The following is a 23,227-nucleotide window of genomic DNA, read 5'->3' as shown; positions in this document are numbered from 1 at the left end:
TACAATTTTAAAATCATTTATTACAATACCAAATCCATGTAAATATTCTGTCCTAGAAATCCTCTGCCCCGATGTCACACTATCAGAGCATTCCCATAATTTAACTGTTGGCATTCTAGATGCCACTCGTAGCCGGATCTTCTTCACCTAAAATATCCACAGTTTATACGGTGAGAAAAGAAAATATCTATATGCTAAGTACATACAAACACATCACAATATAATCTCATCATAATTCATTATTTAATAAAATATACATATATATATATATATATATATATATATATATATATATCAATCATTCATCATCTTCACATCTCAATTCACATTTAACATATCTCATTTCACATACATATCTCAATCCATCATAATCCACACCAATTATACAATTTACAACATCATTTCCATATTCATAATTCATGTCAATCTTACAATTAACAATATCATTTCCACATCCATAATTCACACCAATTTTACATTTAACAAATATCATTTCCACATCCATAATTCACACCAATCTCACAATTAACACTATGCCAAGACCTCGCCACATCTGGCACAAGTGATACGGGTTAATTGCCTCCCACACCAAACCAGGGTCACGCCCTCCCTGTAGCATCACTTACCCAGGGGCCGTGCCATCCCTAGTCATTAAGGAGTGTGCTCGTCCCTGAAGCATCACCTACCCAGGGTTCGTATCATCCCTGATCATCCAGGAGTACGCTCGTCCTTGAATCATCAACTACCCAGGGTTCGTATCATCCCTGATCATCCAGGAGTACGCTCGTCCCTGAAGCATCCACTACCAGGGTTCGTATCATCCTCGATCCTTTAGGGTTAGGAACCACAATCACATTACAATCCACATAGTCTCTTGCAATTAACTCTATGTCAGGGCTGCCATAATCGACATAAGTGGTGTGTGTTAACTGTCTTACTCATCCCACACCATGCTAGGGTCACGCCCTCCCTGTAGCACCACTTACCCAGGGGTCGTACACCCTTACTACCCCAACACATATATAATATAATTTAATTAAGAAGAATAAACTTTCAAAGGGTTCGTAAAAGGGTTCACATAAAACTTCAAATCTGTTCTTTCTTCAATATAAGAGAATGACTGAAAAATAAAACTTGAAAGGTAAAATTTAAGAGTTTACAATTTTAAAATCATTTATTACAATACCAAATCCATGTAAATATTCTGTCCTAGAAATCCTCTGCCCCGATGTCACACTATCAGAGCATTCCCATAATTTAACTGTTGGCATTCTAAATGCCACTCGTAGCCGGATCTTCTTCACCTAAAATATCCACAGTTTATACGGTGAGAAAAGAAAATATCTATATGCAAAGTACATACAAACACATCACAATATAATCTCATCATAATTCATTATTTAATAAAATATACATATATATATATATATATATATATATATATATATATCAATCATTCATCATCTTCACATCTCAATTCACATTTAACATATCTCATTTCACATACATATCTCAATCCATCATAATCCACACCAATTATACAATTTACAACATCATTTTCATATTCATAATTCATGTCAATCTTACAATTAACAATATCATTTCCACATCCATAATTCACACCAATTTTACATTTAACAAATATCATTTCCACATCCATAATTCACACCAATCTCACAATTAACACTATGCCAAGACCTCGCCACATCTGACACAAGTGATACGGGTTAATTGCCTCCCACACCAAACCAGGGTCACGCCCTCCCTGTAGCATCACTTACCCAGGGGCCGTGCCATCCCTAGTCATTAAGGAGTGCGCTCGTCCCTGAAGCATCACCTACCCAGGGTTCGTATCATCCCTGATCATCCAGGAGTACGCTCGTCCCTGAATCATCAACTACCCAGGGTTCGTATCATCCCTGATCATCCAGGAGTACGCTCGTCCCTAAAGCATCCACTACCAGGGTTCGTATCATCCTCGATCCTTTAGGGTTAGGAACCACAATCACATTACAATCCACATAGTCTCTTGCAATTAACTCTATGTCAGGGCTGCCATAATCGACATAAGTGGTGTGTGTTAACTGTCTTACTCATCCCACACCATGCTAGGGTCACGCCCTCCCTGTAGCACCACTTACCCAGGGGTCGTACACCCTTACTACCCCAACACATATATAATATAATTTAATTAAGAAGAATAAAATTTCAAAGGGTTCGTAAAAGGGTTCACATAAAACTTCAAATCTGTTCTTTCTTCAATATAAGAGAATGACTGAAAAATAAAACTTGAAAGGTAAAATTTAAGAGTTTACAATTTTAAAATCATTTATTACAATACCAAATCCATGTAAATATTCTGTCCTAGAAATCCTCTGCCCCGATGTCACACTATCAGAGCATTCCCATAATTTAACTGTTGGCATTCTAGATGCCACTCGTAGCCGGATCTTCTTCACCTAAAATATCCACAGTTTATACGGTGAGAAAAGAAAATATCTATATGCAAAGTACATACAAACACATCACAATATAATCTCATCATAATTCATTATTTAATAAAATATACATACATATATATATATATATATATATATATATATATATCAATCATTCATCATCTTCACATCTCAATTCACATTTAACATATCTCATTTCACATACATATCTCAATCCATCATAATCCACACCAATTATACAATTTACAACATCATTTCCATATTCATAATTCATGTCAATCTTACAATTAACAATATCATTTCCACATCCATAATTCACACCAATTTTACATTTAACAAATATCATTTCCACATCCATAATTCACACCAATCTCACAATTAACACTATGCCAAGACCTCGCCACATCTGGCACAAGTGATACGGGTTAATTGCCTCCCACACCAAACCAGGGTCACGCCCTCCCTGTAGCATCACTTACCCAGGGGCCGTGCCATCCCTAGTCATTAAGGAGTGTGCTCGTCCCTGAAGCATCACCTACCCAGGGTTCGTATCATCCCTGATCATCCAGGAGTACGCTCGTCCTTGAATCATCAACTACCCAGGGTTCGTATCATCCCTGATCATCCAGGAGTACGCTCGTCCCTGAAGCATCCACTACCAGGGTTCGTATCATCCTCGATCCTTTAGGGTTAGGAACCACAATCACATTACAATCCACATAGTCTCTTGCAATTAACTCTATGTCAGGGCTGCCATAATCGACATAAGTGGTGTGTGTTAACTGTCTTACTCATCCCACACCATGCTAGGGTCACGCCCTCCCTGTAGCACCACTTACCCAGGGGTCGTACACCCTTACTACCCCAACACATATATAATATAATTTAATTAAGAAGAATAAACTTTCAAAGGGTTCGTAAAAGGGTTCACATAAAACTTCAAATCTGTTCTTTCTTCAATATAAGAGAATGACTGAAAAATAAAACTTGAAAGGTAAAATTTAAGAGTTTACAATTTTAAAATCATTTATTACAATACCAAATCCATGTAAATATTCTGTCCTAGAAATCCTCTGCCCCGATGTCACACTATCAGAGCATTCCCATAATTTAACTGTTGGCATTCTAAATGCCACTCGTAGCCGGATCTTCTTCACCTAAAATATCCACAGTTTATACGGTGAGAAAAGAAAATATCTATATGCAAAGTACATACAAACACATCACAATATAATCTCATCATAATTCATTATTTAATAAAATATACATATATATATATATATATATATATATATATATATATATATATCAATCATTCATCATCTTCACATCTCAATTCACATTTAACATATCTCATTTCACATACATATCTCAATCCATCATAATCCACACCAATTATACAATTTACAACATCATTTTCATATTCATAATTCATGTCAATCTTACAATTAACAATATCATTTCCACATCCATAATTCACACCAATTTTACATTTAACAAATATCATTTCCACATCCATAATTCACACCAATCTCACAATTAACACTATGCCAAGACCTCGCCACATCTGACACAAGTGATACGGGTTAATTGCCTCCCACACCAAACCAGGGTCACGCCCTCCCTGTAGCATCACTTACCCAGGGGCCGTGCCATCCCTAGTCATTAAGGAGTGCGCTCGTCCCTGAAGCATCACCTACCCAGGGTTCGTATCATCCCTGATCATCCAGGAGTACGCTCGTCCCTGAATCATCAACTACCCAGGGTTCGTATCATCCCTGATCATCCAGGAGTACGCTCGTCCCTAAAGCATCCACTACCAGGGTTCGTATCATCCTCGATCCTTTAGGGTTAGGAACCACAATCACATTACAATCCACATAGTCTCTTGCAATTAACTCTATGTCAGGGCTGCCATAATCGACATAAGTGGTGTGTGTTAACTGTCTTACTCATCCCACACCATGCTAGGGTCACGCCCTCCCTGTAGCACCACTTACCCAGGGGTCGTACACCCTTACTACCCCAACACATATATAATATAATTTAATTAAGAAGAATAAAATTTCAAAGGGTTCGTAAAAGGGTTCACATAAAACTTCAAATCTGTTCTTTCTTCAATATAAGAGAATGACTGAAAAATAAAACTTGAAAGGTAAAATTTAAGAGTTTACAATTTTAAAATCATTTATTACAATACCAAATCCATGTAAATATTCTGTCCTAGAAATCCTCTGCCCCGATGTCACACTATCAGAGCATTCCCATAATTTAACTGTTGGCATTCTAGATGCCACTCGTAGCCGGATCTTCTTCACCTAAAATATCCACAGTTTATACGGTGAGAAAAGAAAATATCTATATGCAAAGTACATACAAACACATCACAATATAATCTCATCATAATTCATTATTTAATAAAATATACATACATACATATATATATATATATATATATATATATATATATATATCAATCATTCATCATCTTCACATCTCAATTCACATTTAACATATCTCATTTCACATACATATCTCAATCCATCATAATCCACACCAATTATACAATTTACAACATCATTTTCATATTCATAATTCATGTCAATCTTACAATTAACAATATCATTTCCACATCCATAATTCACACCAATTTTACAATTAACAAATATCATTTCCACATCCATAATTCACACCAATCTCAAAATTAAAACTATGCCAAGACCTCGCCACATCTGACACAAGTGATACGGGTTAATTGCCTCCCACACCAAACCAGGGTCACGCCCTCCCTGTAGCATCACTTACCCAGGGGCCGTGCCATCCCTAGTCATTAAGGAGTGCGCTCGTCCCTGAAGCATCACCTACCCAGGGTTCGTATCATCCCTGATCATCCAGGAGTACGCTCGTCCCTGAATCATCAACTACCCAGGGTTCGTATCATCCCTGATCATCCAGGAGTACGCTCGTCCCTGAAGCATCCACTACCAGGGTTCGTATCATCCTCGATCCTTTAGGGTGAGGAACCACAATCACATTACAATCCACATAATCTCTTGCAATTAACTCTATGTCAGGGCTGCCATAATCGACATAAGTGGTGTGTGTTAACTGTCTTACTCATCCCACACCATGCTAGGGTCACGCCCTCCCTGTAGCACCACTTACCCAGGGGTTGTGCCATCCCTAGTCATTAGTGTGAGGAAACACATCACAATCACATTGTTAATCATGTCCATACAACATCTCATCTCATATCACGATTCCATATCACATACTCAACAGATAAGTCTAACAAAATAAGGGTTTACACATCCTCAAGCAATTCACATCTCAATCATCAATTCTTATAAAATAATATAAGAATAACATTCATAAACTAATATAATAAACATTGGAATTATCAATTTAATATAATTTTAACATAAACAGTAAAATCCCCAATTGTTCCAAAACCTAACTCATAGGCACTTTTCTACAATTTCGTTCTCCCTCTCAGATCATCATTCTTACAAATTATTAGCATATCTATAATCCTCAACACATACAGAATCTAATGGAATCCTCAATTTCTCAAATAGAAATCATCCAATTTTTCACAACCTAACTTACAGGCACTTTTCTATAATTTCGTAATCCTAAATATATATAGAATCACATAAGATAATTAATCCTCCAAATAGAAATAATTATAAAATTATTCATAACCCTAAGGGCTCTTCCTCTACCCAATTCCCTCATGTAACTCTATATATAAATAATCTCTTTTTCCCCCGTACCTGGATAAATAGGAACTCGGGCAGAACTTCCTCCTCTTTTTCCTTAAATAAGGATCGGAACTAGAGCAGAACCTCATCCTCTGAGTTCCCCTTGGTCTTCAGAGAGAAGAAGAGGAACGAAAGAGAGAACAGAAGAGAAGAGAAAGTAAGAATGAGAGGTGTGTAGAAATGAGAGGATTTGAGGCCTATTTATAGGATTTTTCGCCCACCTACCACTACGGCCCGTTCCAAAATCAAAACGGCCCGTTCTGGGCCCTTCAAACCTACGTAAATTTTTCAATTGGAACGGCCCGTTCCCAAACCAGAACGGCCCGTTCTCCAAACCAGACGACCCGTTCTCCCATCAGAACGGCCCGTTCTGCTTCTACAATTTTGGCCATACTCACTATTCCAGAACGGCCCGTTTCAAAATTGAAACGGCCCGTTCTGGGCCACGAATTGGGCCTTTGGCCCACGAAAAATGGGCTGTTACAATTATTATTATTATTATTATTATTATTATTTAATTATATATATGTGTGTGGTGTTTTTATTCTATATAGGTTTCGTAAAATAAATTTTATGTTTGTAATACGATATATAAACAATTTATGTATTATAATATTATTTAAAAAATTAAAAGAACTTGACATCATTTTATATAATTATAAGAAAAATTTTAAATAAAATATTTGTAAACAAGAAAATAAAAAATTAAAATGAATTTAAGAATACACAATTAACACATATAAAAAGAAATAAAAATGATTAATTAATATATCAACATTAGTTAGGTAATCTAAAATATAAGATGAAGTTAGAGATATTCCGTTAAATAATTAGTTATATTTTAAAAAAAATATGATAAATGTCTCTTTCCCTTAAGAATTTTGATAATAAGAGAAGTGTGGTGAAATAAATGGTTGATTTGTGCAAAATAATATAAACCCTCGTGTAAAATAGAACAATAGAACCTCCCAGTATGATGAAATTTTGTAACCTTTCTTTCTCCCCCGTTTGAGTGAAGATCTACTGCCTGTTTATAGGCACAATTTATTTTTTATTTAATTTTTTAAGTCATGATTAATATTAGTTTCATTTTAACTGTAATTTCTAGATTTTTGGTTACATTATAACCGATTAGTTTGATTTCACTGGATTCATTTACTTATAGCTAAGAATTTCTCCCCCAAGTTATTGTTTTTGATAAGAAGAATTTTATCTTTACAATCAGATTTTATTTATTATATTATTTACGTATGACAAGCACAACAATACCGGTTCAATGCATCACATCATTGCATCCATTTGTCCCTTTCGTTTTCTATTTTTTTTATACCTACATATAATTATATAATATACATAGTAAATATATTTATATGAGAAGGATTCAAATAATACCAGTATAACTTTTATTAAGTATTATATTATTCAATAATTTTATATTAAATATGAATTTTACAAATCTAACCGATGAATTATAACTTCATATCACTTTATATGTTTATATTAAATTTTGTTAAAATTGAACAACAACTTCAAGGTAATCAAAGTATTCATATTTTATTATATTTTGAAAGTGTATATTATGTCAATTTTATTTTATAAGAATGAAGTATTAAATCATCATTGATTAATATAAAATTTTGTATATATGATCTAAGAGTAAAGAACTTTCAATCTAATAGTTAGATTTATAAAATTCACATTTAATATAAAGTTATTGAGCGGTGTAATACTTAGTAAAAGTTATCAATATTGCTTAAACCCTCCTCTATCTATATTACATTATATTTTTTTTTCATTACAAGGTTATTCCTTGTCGAACACAGGGACAATCTCCCTCGAGAGTTTAACATGTACTAAATATGTGGTGGACATACTTTTCGTCTTGAGCTTTTGACATTTGTAAGAGTCAAGATTCGAATCATGTTCATTTGGTTAAGCGATGTAAGTCTTTTGCCACTTGCACCTATCCAAGTTGGTATATCACATTATATATAATAAACTTTCATAATATATATATATATATATATATATATATATATATATATATATATATATATATATATATTAGAAACTCAAAATAAAATGACATTTAGTAAAATACTAATATTACTTCTAAAAGGTTATCATCCCATAATGTAATTAGGTATAATTTATATCAACTCAACTTATTAAAAATAAAAACCTTATTCTAGACGACCATGTCAAATTGAATCTTAAACTACATTCTATCAAGCTAAGATCAAACTAAAGGTTGTGTAATATTGCATGTGAAAAGGGAAAGAAAACCTCCGAGTAGGGATGTCAACGAGGTGGGCAGGTACTATGTAGCCCCCCATTACCCTCCTAGTCGAATAAATATTCTTCTTGTACCCATTTCTATAGTGCATGTATTCGTTAAGCAAGTACTCGCATATTTTTATCAATATATGTGGACATCCATTGATATTTGTTAGTATTTACTAAAAAAATATATCTTAAAAGTATTTAACAAAATATTTTAATCATAAATTTTAGTTATTTCTAACAACGTTTTTTTTTCTTTTAAAAGTTATGAAAGTTTGCAAAATAAAATTTGCATAAAAAAAAGTTTGAAGATTATAAATAAAATTCAAATAAAATCTGCATAAATTGTTTTAAAGATTATAAAATTAAAACTCAAATATTTTTCACAATTAAACCAATAACAATAAGTGGATATAGAAACTGAATTTTAAACGTTTAATCACATAAGTTTGAAGTTCAAATAATAATTGTTAAAATAAAATATTTTGATTACACTTAAATCAAAATAAAAGATAATAAATCACAATACATAACTATATCATAAGTCGAAACAAAGTCCAAATAAAATCAAATTTACACAAGTCTAAATAAAATTACAAAAGTCAATAAAATCAAGTTGAACACTTCTTGAAAACATCTTAAGAATTAGAATGTTAGTTAGTTCAACCCAATAAAGTCAATATATATATATATATATATATATATATATATATATATATATAAAAGTGTGTGTGTGTGAGAGAGAGAGAGAGGGGAGGGTATTTATGTGAATTGAATATTAGCAAGTACGAATATTTGCACATACAGATACTATGATACTCGTACCCACATTTGTTAACATGCAGGTATAAAATATATTTGTACCCATTACCTATGGGTGCCCATTTATATCATTTTCTAGCCATCATGGATTTTATCCCACGCACATATGGGTATAGGTTTTTTTGACATCCCTACCTTCAGGATATGTCAAAGACGTGAGGTATCTTTGTTATGCTAGAACACATCAGTCTAGTGTGGACAAAGATTACCCCATCTACGCCATGGGATGAGGCATTCTACAAACCCCATTCCTCTCACCACTAGATCATCTCATAGAAACATTCAATATTAGCCTTGTCATAACTTCCTCTATCCATCACCTTTTTCTTTTCATTTTGTTGTTGATTTACCTATAAATTATTTTTCATTTATACATACTCTACCTTTGTTACTCTCCCTAATGTTGAAGAAATTCCAATACAAGCTTCTTCAATCATTTTGCTCTTTTCATTGTCGAACCTCCATGATGAATACAATAAAAATATCCATAACTTAGTCATTGGTCCTTGATACAAATTACAAAGTAAGAACAAAAACTATAGAATATAATATGAAAATATACATTCACTTGTAGTTAGGCATGACAACGGGGTGGGGTGGAGGTATTTTGTTCCCCGCCCCCGCCCCCGCAGATTTAAACTGTCCCTGCCCTCGCCCCCGATACCTGTTGGGAGTAAAATCTGGGTACCCATCCCTGTCCCCGACGGGGTTCGGGTTCCTCGTTCCGCCCCCACTCCAGAACCTTTTTATATATAAATATTTCTAATTTTGATTTATATATATAATTTTTTTTAATTATATTATTAAGCGAGGTGGGGGCGGGGCGGGTATTAACATCCCCGTCCCCGATTTTACCAATCGAGAAAAATCCGAACCCGAATCAGTAAACACATATTTTTCCCGTCTAAATCGGGGCGGTTTGGGCGGGTACCCATGGGGCGGGTTAGATTGTCATGTCTACTTGTAGTCATTATTGTCACAAGCAAATAAACCCACAACAAAATAAAGAAAAAGAAAATTGAGAGAAATCTTCTAGTTTTTGCCTTTTCTGAATTTGTGTGAGTTAATGGAGCATCACATGCTTTATATAGGTAAAGTAAGAAATCCCTTTATAAACTCAAATGTAATAACTATCCCTTTAATTTGGCTCCTCCATTAAAAGCCAATAATGAAGAAATTAAAAACTTGTCGCAACTACATCAATTATGATTATGTATCACTTAATGTTTATATTCTAACATTTTCCCACTTGACTCATATATTATTGATGATAATCTTTATTTTGACAATCAAATATGATCATAACATGTCAACTTAAGCTTGATATTGTCACTAAAAATAGTTACACATAAATCATGATGGTTATATTTTAGGTTAAATATTTTCGTCCACCTATTACAATGTGTAGTATTTTCTTAGTGAAATATAAGGTTATTAATTCAATTTGAATCCATTCATGACTTATTTAATGTGCACTATGTCATATAAAAGAGAAAGCAAATATTATTATAAACTTGTAAGACTCATGAATTACATGTTTCTAAAACACTTAGCTAACAATCCTTTTGTTAATAGATAGACAATCATCCAATGTTTATGTACTCTATAAAGACTAATTCTCACTTGATGTCGTCTAGAACAACTAAAAAATGAATGTCTATATACTTACTTCGACTTTCACTCTTATTATTCTTTGAGAAGAATACCACAGGCGAATTGTTGCAAAATATGATTAATGATCTTTGGATAAAGTTTACAATTTTAAGACCAGAAACAAAGTTCTTCAATCATTTAGCTTGTGATGTAGCTTCATTGCAACTAATGAATTATGCTTCAATAATAGATGATGTTTGCCTTTTGCTTTTCTAAGAGATAACACCTTTGGCTAAAAAGAATATATAGCTTAAAGTGGACTTTTTAAGTCTATGCATCCACCAAAATCTAAATTTGTGTATCTTTTTATTTTGAAAGCACCAATATGCATGTAAGTCAACTTATAATCCTTGGTTTCTTGAAAGTATCTCATAATCCATTTTTGTTGCCTTTTAATGTTCCATGCTTAGATTACTCTCATATCTTTCCATGTTAACTCAAAAGACGATTTTGGATCCCTCAAGTTTTGGAATTTTAATATTAACAAAAGAAACATTTTTGCATCAGAAAATATCTTAAAAAATGTTTATCAAACAAAGTGTAAGATGCAGATCATCTGTGAGACAATGTGAATCAAACGAAGTATACCGTTTATCTCATATACATTAAATGTTCATTATTTATTAAGACTAATGATAAAATTTATTTGAATGCTTTATTCTTTAATAGCTTGAACTAGTTGGAACTCACAAATATGGTAAAGATAACAAGATCATGCTTTCGATTATAACTAATGACGAAGATTCTTGAAATCATTAAGAAAAACAAATAAAGACGCTATTATTGTTGCTTTACACTAATATTATTTCTACAAGCTTTGTTTAGTATGAGAATTACCTTCCATCACAAGAAAAAATTAAAAATATTTTTCAAAACTTAAACCACCATCTCTTCACTACTATTTTTTTTTTACATAAATAAAAATACAAAATGCATACCAAACATTTCTTAAAATTTGAATTAATTAAAAACAAGCGATTTTAATTTCCAACTCAAATTAGAGAATTTTAAAATTTTCACCGGCCCTCACTCACACGCGGTCACGTCCCTCGCTCGCTGCTCGTGCTAGTGTCATTCACTTGCTCGCTCGAGCTCTCTTTCACATTCTGCTTCCTCAGATCTCTCTCTGGTTATTTTCTCTCTGCATTTCTTATCATTTATGATTTCTTCCATAATATAGGGTTTTCCTCCGTCTTTTATTCTTGGTTTATCTCATATATGATTTCTTCACTAATCTAGTTTTTCTTTTGTACATTTGTTTTGTAATTTGATTTCCATTTTTATGGATTTTGTGCCTTTACCTCTTCAAGCTGTTGTACTGAAGTGGCATTTGATAGGGTGATTTCTTGTTCTGGAATATTGTGTGGTGTGAAAATGATTGTGGTTTATACAGGGTGATTTGTGGTAAAAGTTGTTGTTTTGGAAAAAGGGGTTTCTATTTTGTAATTTGTAGTTATGGTGAACTTTAAGTAATTATTATCATAAACTATAGTCTCAATTACCAGCATATATTTACTGAACAAGAGAAATAAAAAACCCCAAGGTACTTTAAACTTGGAGCTCGATGTTGATTACCTGCATGTTGTAGCCTTTCAAATCCATATATGCATTGCAAGTTCAACCAGAACAAGCACTTCTCGAATATATCTGAGTTATGAATTATGATTTTATCTATTTTGTTCCTCTCTTGTTTCATTGTTTCGTATCTATGATCTGATGGTTCCTAGAAAAATGTTACTTTTTGAAGCAGAGTAATATGATTAACTAAATGGGAAGTATGAGATTTGAGTATTGGAAATGTTCTTATGATTTGATTATATATATATATATATATATATATATGTAACTTCATAACATGCTGCAAATTAATGAAGTCACTTGGAACGATAAATGAAGATGAAAAACTGATAGCTGGAATTATATGTATATTTTTAAATTTTTAATATATAGGAAGAAATTATAGGATGTTATCAATGTTGTTTTGGGGGGATGTGTTTGACTATTTTATTTTGATTAAGTCTTCTGAAATTGGTTGTTTGGCTGAGATCATATGCAAAACAATCTACGAATGAGATTATGGAATATGCTAGCCTTTAGTCAATACCAACCATAATTAATCCCAACCTAAATAGCAATCCTTTAGTCACTTCCCTCACTCTCTCCTATTCCAACATCACCCTTCATCTGTGACATCACCAACCTCAACACACCTTGACTTCACCTTCAACTTCACCCCTGGTGACTTCTCCACACCCCTCTACAACTTCTCCTAGTTGGAGTACCTAGACCTCTCCAGGAATAATATTAATGGCAAGGTTCCCCATGACATTGATCATTTTGGTGTTAATTTGCAATATCTCAACCTCACTTCCGCCAACTTTGCTGGTGATGTTCCACCTAGTATTGGAAAGTTAAAGCAACTGAGGCAGCTTCAACTTCAGTATTGCTTATTGAATAGCACTGTTGCTGCTGAGATTGATAAATTGTCCAACCTTGAGTACTTGGACTTGTCCTCTAACTTGTTTCCTAATTCCTAAATGGAAGTTGCCACAGAACTTGACCAAGTTCAGCAAATTGAAGGTGTTTTATCTGTATAGCACCAACTTGGTTGGGGAACTTGACCAAGTTCACCACAATAGGAGATATGGTAGCTTTAGGGAAGCTGGATATGTCAAGAAAGAGCCTCAGCTTCTTGGTTTCTTCACTCAGTTCCAATCCTGGTAATTTTTCCAACATCCTTTTATCCTCAACCAGCATGGCAATCTCATTTGCCAAACCCAATTCCTGCACAACAGAATAAACACATTGAATCACTGAGCCATAGATAATAAAAATTAATGGTTAGTCGCCACATTGGTTTATTCCCTCAATTTCATTTCACACTTGAGCCATAGATTCTTCATTTAAAGTTGTTGATAGGCTTTTTTTTCTGGTGTCACCGTACTTGTAAAAATGGTTCAATAAGAAGGAAAGAAGAGTGAGATATAGCTACTTGAGAGTGGCTGTATTTAGTGCTGTCTGATCTTAATTTATAGTCCTTAAGAAATGGCTTAATAGTAAATAATTAAATAAAAGAGATTGAAATGCTTAGAAATTCATCTGCCAAGTGCAGTTTGATTAGTTATTGTGCAGCTATCATGAAATTAAAAAAAATAATTAGGATGATTATATTAGGATGGTTGAGAGGTCATTATCTACCAATTATTATAAAAATTTCTCATTAAACCCCAAAACCTACATTATGGTTGATGATTATATTGAGTCCACAAGGGGGATGGGGTGGGGGTTTGTTTTGTATAGAAGTGGTTTGTTTTGTTTTGTACTAGCCTTGTCCAAAGATTATTTGAAACTATATTTATATAGCATGGCTGTTCAATTAAACAGATATGATTAACAAGCGGTCTATGGTGAAAGCCACAGCACTGTACATTTTTGCTTCCAAACACGTGGCACAATGCCAACCACAATTACAATGGTTGATATATTCTCCTGCTGGGTAGAGCTTAGAGCATATATATGCAACAAGCAGACCTAGAAAATGGCTGAGAATGCAATTCATGTAATGATGCTTCCATGGTCTGCCCTTGGCCACTTGATAATTTTGGGAGATAATGAAGCCATAAACAAACATGGAGAAGTAATTGCTATTGAAGTTAATAAAGATAACGTGGAAGAATCAGTTTCCAACTTTCAGCCTTGGGGTGAAGTCTGATTTTTCAGCGAGCTGTAATGATAGGAACCGAGAATTAGGGACAATTATTTGTAGAAAATAACTGCTTTAGAAATCAGACCTGTATTAGAAACTCTAAAATGACAGTTATGTCATGTGTCTATAACAATTGTAAATGCGTGTCTTCATTTGAATACTATGGATCAGGAACAAAATGAACCCAATGTTTAATTATGTTGATAGAGTTTTCATGATTAATAAATTGTGTAATTATTGAATATGTGAATCGCATAGCTCCTATTAAAATCTATATTTAGTTAAAAAATAATATTTGATGATTTTGTTTTGCCTATTGTTAAGGCAAGCACTGATAATTATAAAATATATATATGAGACATTTTGTTTCTGTTGTATTTGTTTTAAACCTCTTCATCCTCTTATTATTTTACCCTTGTTTTTTTTTATCCGCTCTTTCATCAGCTATTGTTCATGGAACCTGCAAATGAGCAGTCAGTCAGAGAAATACGAGGCTCGGACTCTTCTTCAAAGACAGCAAAGGATCTGGACATTGAAGGATACGCAGTTGGAGGTTTGTCCATTGGAGGCCATGAAACATGTGTAATTTTCCCCACACTTAAAGTAGCCTTTGATATTGGTCGCTGCCCACCTCGAGCTGTTTCCCAGAACTTTCTTTTAATCTCCCATGCTCACATGGATCACATTGTTAGTTCCTTTCTTTAATGCAAATGCATGCATTAGATTCAATTTTGGGATTTTGATTCACATATACTATATTGTAATATTGTTAAATTAGTCCACAATTTCATTTTTGTTCCCCCATAAACTAATTAATTAATTAATATTTATACATATGGAGCTTTATCTGATGAATGTATGGCTGAATTTGTTTGTTGTTGAACTGCCATTTTAGGACCTACACTTACAGATTTACTTTTGACAGGGAGGGCTACCAATGTATGTTGCCACACGTGGTTTGTATCGTATGAAGCCTCCAACAATTATTGTACCAATTTCAGTTAAAGAGGATGTAGAGAAACTTTTTGAGATTCACAGAAAAATGGATCAATCTGAACTTAAGCACAACTTGATTGGCTTGGATGTAGGTAATTGTTGATCTCAATTTTAAAATGTTGCAATTACACATTTAAACTAAACACTTTTCTCTTCGGGTACTCTTCTGTAGCTAATTCATGTCTTACTGCAGGAGAAGAGTTTTATTTGAGAAAGGATCTTAAAGTAAAAGCTTTCCGGACTTACCATGTAATACCTAGCCAGGTAGTCAGCCAGCAAAATATGTTTCTTTTGAGTCTTAAGCTGTTCAATAATTGTCCCTGTTTAAAATAACTTTTGGTTATTAAGATTTCTGGTCCTAACTATTATGCATGTTTCTTGGCAGGGTTATATACTATATTCTATAAAACAGAAACTTAAACCAGAGTATTTTGGCCTCACTGGAAATGAAATAAAGAATTTGAAGTCATCTGGTGTGGAGGTCAGTCTTAACCATTGTACTAATCAATGATTTGGAAATTGACATCTAGCAAATTTAACTGATCTCTCTGTCTGTTTCAACCAATTTTAACACTTAATTTGTGGTTTTCTAATACAAACCTGATATCTTTATTAGGAATAAATAGGGATAAAGCCCAATTACAAAGATAAGGGTCAGCACCTCCCAAGTTCTAAAGGCTCTAGTTTCCTAACAAATGACAAAAATAACTCCCCTGTTCAATCTCTCCTCTTTTTTTTTTTATTAATTTTTTATTTTTTTTATTTTTATTGACAATATGCTTCAATTCTTCTACACGCACCCTAACAAACTAGCAGATATTAAAAATAAACTGACTTTCTCACTAAGAGATACTAACAGGCACATAAATTTTTCATTTATTCTGTTGTTTACTTTTGCTGACAAGAAAGTAATGAACTTGCAGCAGAATAAAAAACCACTATGGCTTGTATTTAACTGCTCAACATAATGTTTCTGTAATTTGTGTTCATTGTGTGAATACAATGTTTCTATGAAATAATTGTGTTAGTCTCTCTCTTAAACTTCAGACCTCATGCAATGCAGTATATAATTATGAAAAATTAGTACATTTAAAATTGCCATGTTGGTTTCATCCTTGCTGTACACCGGGCCAATAAAGTTGTCTGTTGAGTTTTCTGCTTCCATGTTACTTCATATAATTTAAATTGATCTTTTCTGCAACATTGTATTATTTAATTAATAGTTCTTAAAAATTTATTTGTAACCTATGCATCAATTACATTGAATTTTGGTATAGAAGTTTCATCTATATCATATGGTTTTACATGCTAAACCAAGCTGGGTTCTTGGCAGATAACATACACTTTGACAGAACCAGAGATTGCTTTCACGGGAGATACCATGTCAGATTTCATAATTGATGAAAATAACACTGATGTCCTGCGGGCTAGGATTCTTGTTTTGGAGGTGAATTTACTTTATTGTATACTTTTGAGGCTATGAATTATTGATTAGTAACTGAGAAGGTTTGCTAGTATATATGTATATACTTCTTCCTCAAATACAAGAAACACGACCTTGACTTTGAAAGTAGTGGAGTAAGGAATTTTGAATACATATATGTAAGACAACAGAAACAAGTGCATTGCCTTTTTCTTATTTATTCATGTTCTCCATTCTCCATTGTTAAAGAGGGATCTCATATCTATTTAAGTTAATTCTCTGTCGGATTGTAGTATTGTATTTTCAGTGAACTGATTCTAGTTTTTACCTGCCTATAATTCGTGTTGATAGTTGGTATTATTGTTTTACAGCCTTTTTATTTTCCTTTTCCTTTGTTCATATAGTGCACCTTTCTTAACAATTCAATCACTGTGGAACATGCCAGAGATTATGGACACACTCATCTGTCTGAGGTATGCTACCTGCTGCAATCATTGGCACTGTAGTTTCATGTTCATCTGTGGTTTTATAATTGTGTTTCTTTTCATTTGTTTGTTTTCTAATTAATGTTCTTCAGATAATAAATTATGCTGAGAGGTTGCAGAACAGGGCAATCCTTTTGATTCACTTTTCGGCACGTTACACAGTAGAGGTATAACATTCTTGCTTTTGACTCTAGAAAATGATACATCACCCCTCGAAAAGTCTTGGTCTTTGTTAGTGTGATCCTGGGAAAAAGGTTGGTATAGCTTTCTGTTTAGTCATAGGAAGTTCCATGCCTTCCATGTTTCAAATTAATACCGAAACTCATGATTGTGATGCTTGTTATTAGCTTGCAGAGTATTTGTTTAGGATCTATTCAGATAAATTTTCCCTTAAGCACTTCTAGGAAAAAAATAAAATTGAAAAAATAAAATAAAATAAGTTTTTCATATTAAAATATATTTGTTTAGATAAGCTAATATGAGAAAATTCTACAAATTAGCTTATGAAAAAAATTATTTTGTTTTTTCTTCCTTTTTTTTTTTTTTTTTTTTTCTTAGAGGAGTTTATGGAAACAGTTTATTCAAATATATCCTTAGCTCAATGATGCTTTTTCGTGAATTTGGATCTTCTCTATTTCTTTTTATATTTATTTCTTTCATTTTCTAAACTTTTGAGAAAATAAATAAAATGAAGATGATATACACTTTAGGGATAGTGACATTTATGTTTTCAAAACTAATGTAATAAAAGAATCGAGAGGATCTTTGCTCCTTTTTTGTTGGGGCACTAATGCACTGGGTGGTGCTTATGATATTTTCAGGAAATTCAACAAGCTGTAAGTGCATTGCCCTCCAGTTTATCTGGTCGAACTTTTGCACTTACCGAAGGTTTCTGACAAATTGGGAGTTTGGTTGATACATAAATGACTATGGAGTTGTTTTTGCTACGTCCAAAGTCCAAACCCACCTCAGACTATTGGACACAGGTAGAATGTACCATCATCGTTGATGACAAATGTGGGACAAGTGGAGTGCAAAGCGAAATCCACTCATGCATGGCATGTTTGGATTACCCTTTGAATCATCTAAAACACACCGTTTACACATACATTCCGAGAGAGAAAATGGAGAAGCAACACCAGTGTTTCATTGTATATAATTTATGTTTACGTTAAAATATGTTTTCCAAACATGCGTGTTGTCATCGGCTACCTTGTTTTTATCAGGCTGTTTTTGTAGTAATGATTCATTTCATTCACTTAAAGATAAAAAGAATATGCTCCTCCAATTATGTTTATATATACCGACATTCATCTACTCTTTGCATGCTTCTTCGGATGCCATTTGAGAACTCTAACTACAATTTTATATAATTAATCCACGTTTGCCATAAACATGATACATGCAAGTTGCAACTATCATATTTCTCTTATAAAAGGTGTTGGGTAAGAGGAATGATTGTTTTGCAAAAGTGTGGAAGAGTGTATACGTGGATACATACATCATGCTTAAAATTTAACAATGTATTATGCCCCCTTATGTTGGGTGGAAAGATAGCGAAAATTATATGGATGTTGGTTTGAATGATAAGATGGGAATCATGCGACAGAGTAGGTTTATAAAGTGTTCAATTAGAAATTGGGATCGTTGAATAATTAATAAAAAATAGATAAAAAGGGGCTAAAAAGAACAATGATCACATATCTTCACCAGTATATAAGATGGAGATAATATATAATTTAGGGTTTCTATAAAATGTTTATATTTGGTTAGTCATTATCTAATAGTTAATTTTAAAGAATAAGTATTTTGAGAACTCTTATGTATCCAAACAAGTGCTGATATGACTTAGATAGGTTAACCCACTTATTAAATGCTACCAAGTGATGGAAGTTATTATTTGCAAAACATTTTATGATGCTTATAATATTAATAATGATTGTCAATCAAGCATCTTGGTCGAGTGATTGTAAAATTTGTTTTAAAACACAGAGAGTTGATTTGATACTTTTAAAATTGATTTCATCAATGTTAAAATAATGTTTGATTAGCATAAGTAATGTCTCACCAACATAAATTAATTTTTAGTTATCATTTTTGTAACTCCGTAAATTATATTCATGAAAAATAAAATCATTCCTATTGACGCCACTCATAATTACGTGATTATGTTATTGTATATTGTATTAGGAATTTTTTTTTTATAATTTAGTATTTTCCTACTAATACCCAACAATAAAATAGAACAAAAATGTTTATACTATTAATCAGTCATGAAAAAGGTAAACAATATACATTTTATGTAGAAATACGGCTACATAAAATTATGTACAGATTTTCTTCTGCATGAGTACTATTTATTCATACAGAAGAATGCACCATCGACTTTGTCACTCTCCAATGGTGTATGTTCTCGCCAAAGACATTGTAGAAGGCAAAATTTGTGTCGGTTTCAGTCATTTGAACAGACATGAAACCTTGACCGTCATAAAAGAATTTCACAAGATCAGAGTGGTTTTCTTTAACATCACCTCTCCATGCCTTTGAACCTGCTCCACTTGTTAAATACAAAAGTGGGCTGCATAGTGATATTGGTATAAGAAAGAAATTCCTTCATGAAAATACATGCGAGTAGGGGACTTGCATTTTTCTTCTTACCTATCTATGCTGCTTATATGTTGAAGGCAGTGATCATGCCCATTCATGTACATGTCAACATTGTTGGCCTAGATATTCACAAAAATATCTTAAGCAAAGATTCTAGTAAAGAACACAAAATTGCAGATAGACCAATGTGATGAGATAAAGAAAACATTATTGTTGGCATGTATACCAAGAGAATGGAACATGGCGAAATTACTGACAATATATATTTAAATTATTGGATTGTTATTTTGGTCTTAAACCATACATATCATAACTTATCTAAGTTAAGACGGTTAAATCTATATCTAAGTTGAGTCGGGTAAATATCTATTTCCTTCATATAAAATGAATGTTCATATATACCTTAAGTATTGGGACAAGGTGCTTTACTAGATCTGGACTATCACCATGATGCCCTATACTTCTAATTGCATGGTGACCCACAACGATTTTCCATCTTGCAGTTGATTTCATTAATGCCCCATCAAGATCCTTGTCATAAAAGTTTTGCAAAATTAAATGTTAAACAAGAGTCAGTAATTTAATTTCTACTAGTATAAGAAAATGCTAATCAGTGCCCTGTTAAGGAATCAAGAGTATTTTTCTTAAAAAATATATATATATATATATGCACATTCTTCTATGTAACTATATTGCAGTTTTCAATGAAAATTTTCTATATATAGATTCCTTAACTAGTGACCTGAGGCCACTGGTTAGCAAGACCTGTTTCTATATTCGATCATTATTTATTTGTTACCTTTAGAAGATTTTCGAGATATTTTTGCCTTGGAAACAGGCCTCGCCAATCATAATGATGATTGGTATTGTTGAAATAATCGCTTATAAACGGGGTTGTGTCTATGAAGAAAAAATCAGCTACTCCTATGGAAAGAAAGAAAGTAACAAAAGAAAACCATGTTTAAATATGATTTGTTTGTGAAATAATAGTGTTCAAGAGGTTGAAAATTGAAAATGCTACTATTTTTATACCTGCATTAAGAATGAATGTTCTTTGGCAAAACCATCTCTTGTCAATTTTCCTCAAGAGTGGACTTATTTGGGCCAGTGCATTACCCCTATAGTCATGGTTTCCCAAAACTGCACAAGACATGTTTTCAAGATAATAAATAATAAAGAATTTACAAGATACAACATGAGCACTGGTTATTATTGGTTTAATTTCACTTTTTCTCCTTGTTTACTCATATTTTATATCTTGAGAGAGACGTTTATTTTGGTAAAGCTAGAATTATTTGACTTACCAGAATACCATTGCTTCCTAAGGCTCTTAGCAGTGTAAATGTTGGAAAAAGACAACAGAAATGTTGGATCATTTACACCTTTTATCCCACTATTGTAAAAATTGTCTCCTGTTGATACGACAAAGTCTATATCTAATTTGTATCCCATCATTCCCATCTGCCATGTTCAGTATTAAGGTATGAGGTTAGCCAAAAAATACCATTTCAAATAATTAAAAAAAAAACTACAATTAATGACATAAGAATATGAACCTGTGCGGCAACCAAGGATTGATTATATTGCCCTTTTCTACCCCAATCTCCAACTACTAGAAAGCTGAGGGACCCATCGTGATTTGGGTGATGTTGGAGCCTCTGAAGTTCTGCAAAAGTGGGTAGCACAAAGTATATGCATAATAAAATTGCTGCCAAAGGAAGGGGAAATGATGGGGAAGCCATGGCAAACTAACCATGGTTTTGAAAAAAAGACAATTATTAATGATGCATGGTGATGAAAGGGTGTTTTAAAAGGCTAATTGAGCGATAGAGAATGATTGAATGTCTTGGATAACTTGTTTCTGGATAGAGAGTTCCATGCAACTAGGAGTCCAAGTTTCAAGGGAGGTTACTATTTGTGGGATGCAACAAATGGGTAATAATTGCGTAGCTTTAAGGAATAAATAATTATGGTAAAAGAGTTGTGTGTCCTTAATCCTGTACCCGTGCAACCCTCCCAAACTCACGAAAAGCATAGCAAAGTAAATGCATTGTCTTCTATTTTTACCTGTTTAACCAAATCTATTCAATCCTGCATAACATATACAAATAGGATGTATTGTATCATGATTTTAAAGGATTTAAAAATAAAATATCATAAAAAAGTCATATGTTATTCAATTAAGATTTTTTTAATATAAAAAGCATTATGATATTAAACTAGGACAATCAATTTTTTTTTCTTTCAAATACATTAAAATATAAGGGTATTTAATTAAGACTTATTTAACATTAAATGACATAGATTACAATAGATTATTTTAAAAGATGAATTTTGTGAGATTTTTTTTATATATAATTTATTCATAAAGTAATCTCACAATTTTTTTTAGGTTTTATTGACATTTTTCTTTCCCTATTTCTTCTTTTTTTCTCTCTCCTCCATGATTTTTCCTGCCATCTTCACCTCTCTCTCTCTCTCTCTCTCTCTCTCTCTCTCTCTCTCTCTCTCTCTCTCTCTCTCTCTCTCTCTCTCTCTCTCTCTCTCTCTCTCTCTCTCTCTCTCTCTCTCTCTTCTCCTCCCATTTATTCTCTCTCTTCCTCTCTCTTCTCCTCCCATTTATTCTCTCTCTTCCTCTCTCTTTTCTCCTCGCGCCTTTCTTCTCTTTATTTTTTCTCCTGTCTTTTTTTTTTTATCTATCAATATCACAATTTTGAAAATCGATTCAAACCGGTCAATCGGACTAGTTCAACTAGATACCGATCATTAATGGATTCAATTGGCCTATAGAATCATTTTACATTGAATTGGTATACAATTAACAAAATAAGTCTAGAATCAATAAAAAAAATTTCTCTATCTGGTTTGAACTAGTCCAATTTAATTTTTTTTATTATTTAAAATTTAATTTTTAATTTCTTTTAATAAAAAATTATAAATTAGAATAACTTATTTTTACTACTTATTTCATAAATTATAATAATTAGAAAGAGGTGATGAGAAAGATATTTGTTAAGTGATAAAATATT

The 23,227-nt window shown here is 32.8% G+C and overlaps 2 protein-coding genes across 4 annotated transcripts; one reads left to right on the top strand and one right to left on the bottom strand.

Annotated features, from left to right (window-relative positions):
• Positions 1 to 11,956: 11,956 nt before the first annotated feature.
• TRZ1 (tRNAse Z1) lies at positions 11,957 to 18,888 on the top strand. Of its 3 annotated transcripts, none has more exons than XM_020350746.3 (9): positions 11,957 to 12,110; positions 15,132 to 15,269; positions 15,613 to 15,775; positions 15,877 to 15,947; positions 16,069 to 16,164; positions 17,017 to 17,130; positions 17,511 to 17,579; positions 17,684 to 17,758; positions 18,413 to 18,888. In XM_020350746.3, exons 2-9 carry the CDS (start codon positions 15,141 to 15,143, stop codon positions 18,485 to 18,487), a joined length of 792 nt encoding a protein of 263 aa, XP_020206335.1. In that variant the 5' UTR covers positions 11,957 to 12,110; positions 15,132 to 15,140; the 3' UTR covers positions 18,488 to 18,888. The 3 variants fall into 3 exon arrangements, with proteins under 3 accessions (XP_020206335.1, XP_020206333.1, XP_020206334.1); XM_020350744.3 differs by having other exon boundaries at positions 15,132 to 15,374; XM_020350745.3 differs by lacking the exon at positions 11,957 to 12,110 and adding an exon at positions 12,144 to 13,701 and having other exon boundaries at positions 15,132 to 15,374.
• A 944-nt stretch (positions 18,889 to 19,832) lies between these two features.
• Positions 19,833 to 22,085, bottom strand: LOC109791448 (purple acid phosphatase 17). The gene is made up of 7 exons (XM_020350747.3): positions 21,755 to 22,085; positions 21,503 to 21,659; positions 21,231 to 21,338; positions 20,998 to 21,122; positions 20,601 to 20,729; positions 20,250 to 20,317; positions 19,833 to 20,169 (listed from the first exon to the last, which is right to left on the bottom strand). The coding sequence occupies exons 1-7, from the start codon at positions 21,938 to 21,940 to the stop codon at positions 19,953 to 19,955; spliced, it is 990 nt and encodes a 329-aa protein (XP_020206336.1). The 5' UTR covers positions 21,941 to 22,085; the 3' UTR covers positions 19,833 to 19,952.
• Positions 22,086 to 23,227: the final 1,142 nt, after the last annotated feature.

This window comes from Cajanus cajan, chromosome 11, assembly GCF_000230855.2.
Source record: "Cajanus cajan strain Asha chromosome 11, NIPB_CcT2T_4, whole genome shotgun sequence".
In the NCBI taxonomy this organism is placed as follows: domain Eukaryota; kingdom Viridiplantae; phylum Streptophyta; class Magnoliopsida; order Fabales; family Fabaceae; genus Cajanus; species Cajanus cajan.
The sequence above is the reverse complement of the archived record's forward strand: the minus strand, read 5'-3'. Positions and strand labels throughout refer to the sequence as shown.

Excerpts from the sequence above, each read along its gene's own strand:
- TRZ1 (XM_020350744.3), top strand. The coding sequence starts at position 15,141 with ATGGAACCTGCAAATGAGCAGTCAGTCAGAGAAATACGAGGCTCGGAC. Across the intron at positions 15,375-15,612 it reads ATGCTCACATGGATCACATT|GGAGGGCTACCAATGTATGT; the intron begins GTTAGTTCCTTT and ends TACTTTTGACAG. Across the intron at positions 15,948-16,068 it reads ACCATGTAATACCTAGCCAG|GGTTATATACTATATTCTAT; the intron begins GTAGTCAGCCAG and ends GTTTCTTGGCAG.
- LOC109791448 (XM_020350747.3), bottom strand. The coding sequence starts at position 21,940 with ATGGCTTCCCCATCATTTCCCCTTCCTTTGGCAGCAATTTTATTATGC. Across the intron at positions 21,123-21,230 it reads AACATTCATTCTTAATGCAG|GAGTAGCTGATTTTTTCTTC; the intron begins GTATAAAAATAG and ends TTCTTTCCATAG. Across the intron at positions 20,170-20,249 it reads CATATAAGCAGCATAGATAG|CCCACTTTTGTATTTAACAA; the intron begins GTAAGAAGAAAA and ends ATCACTATGCAG.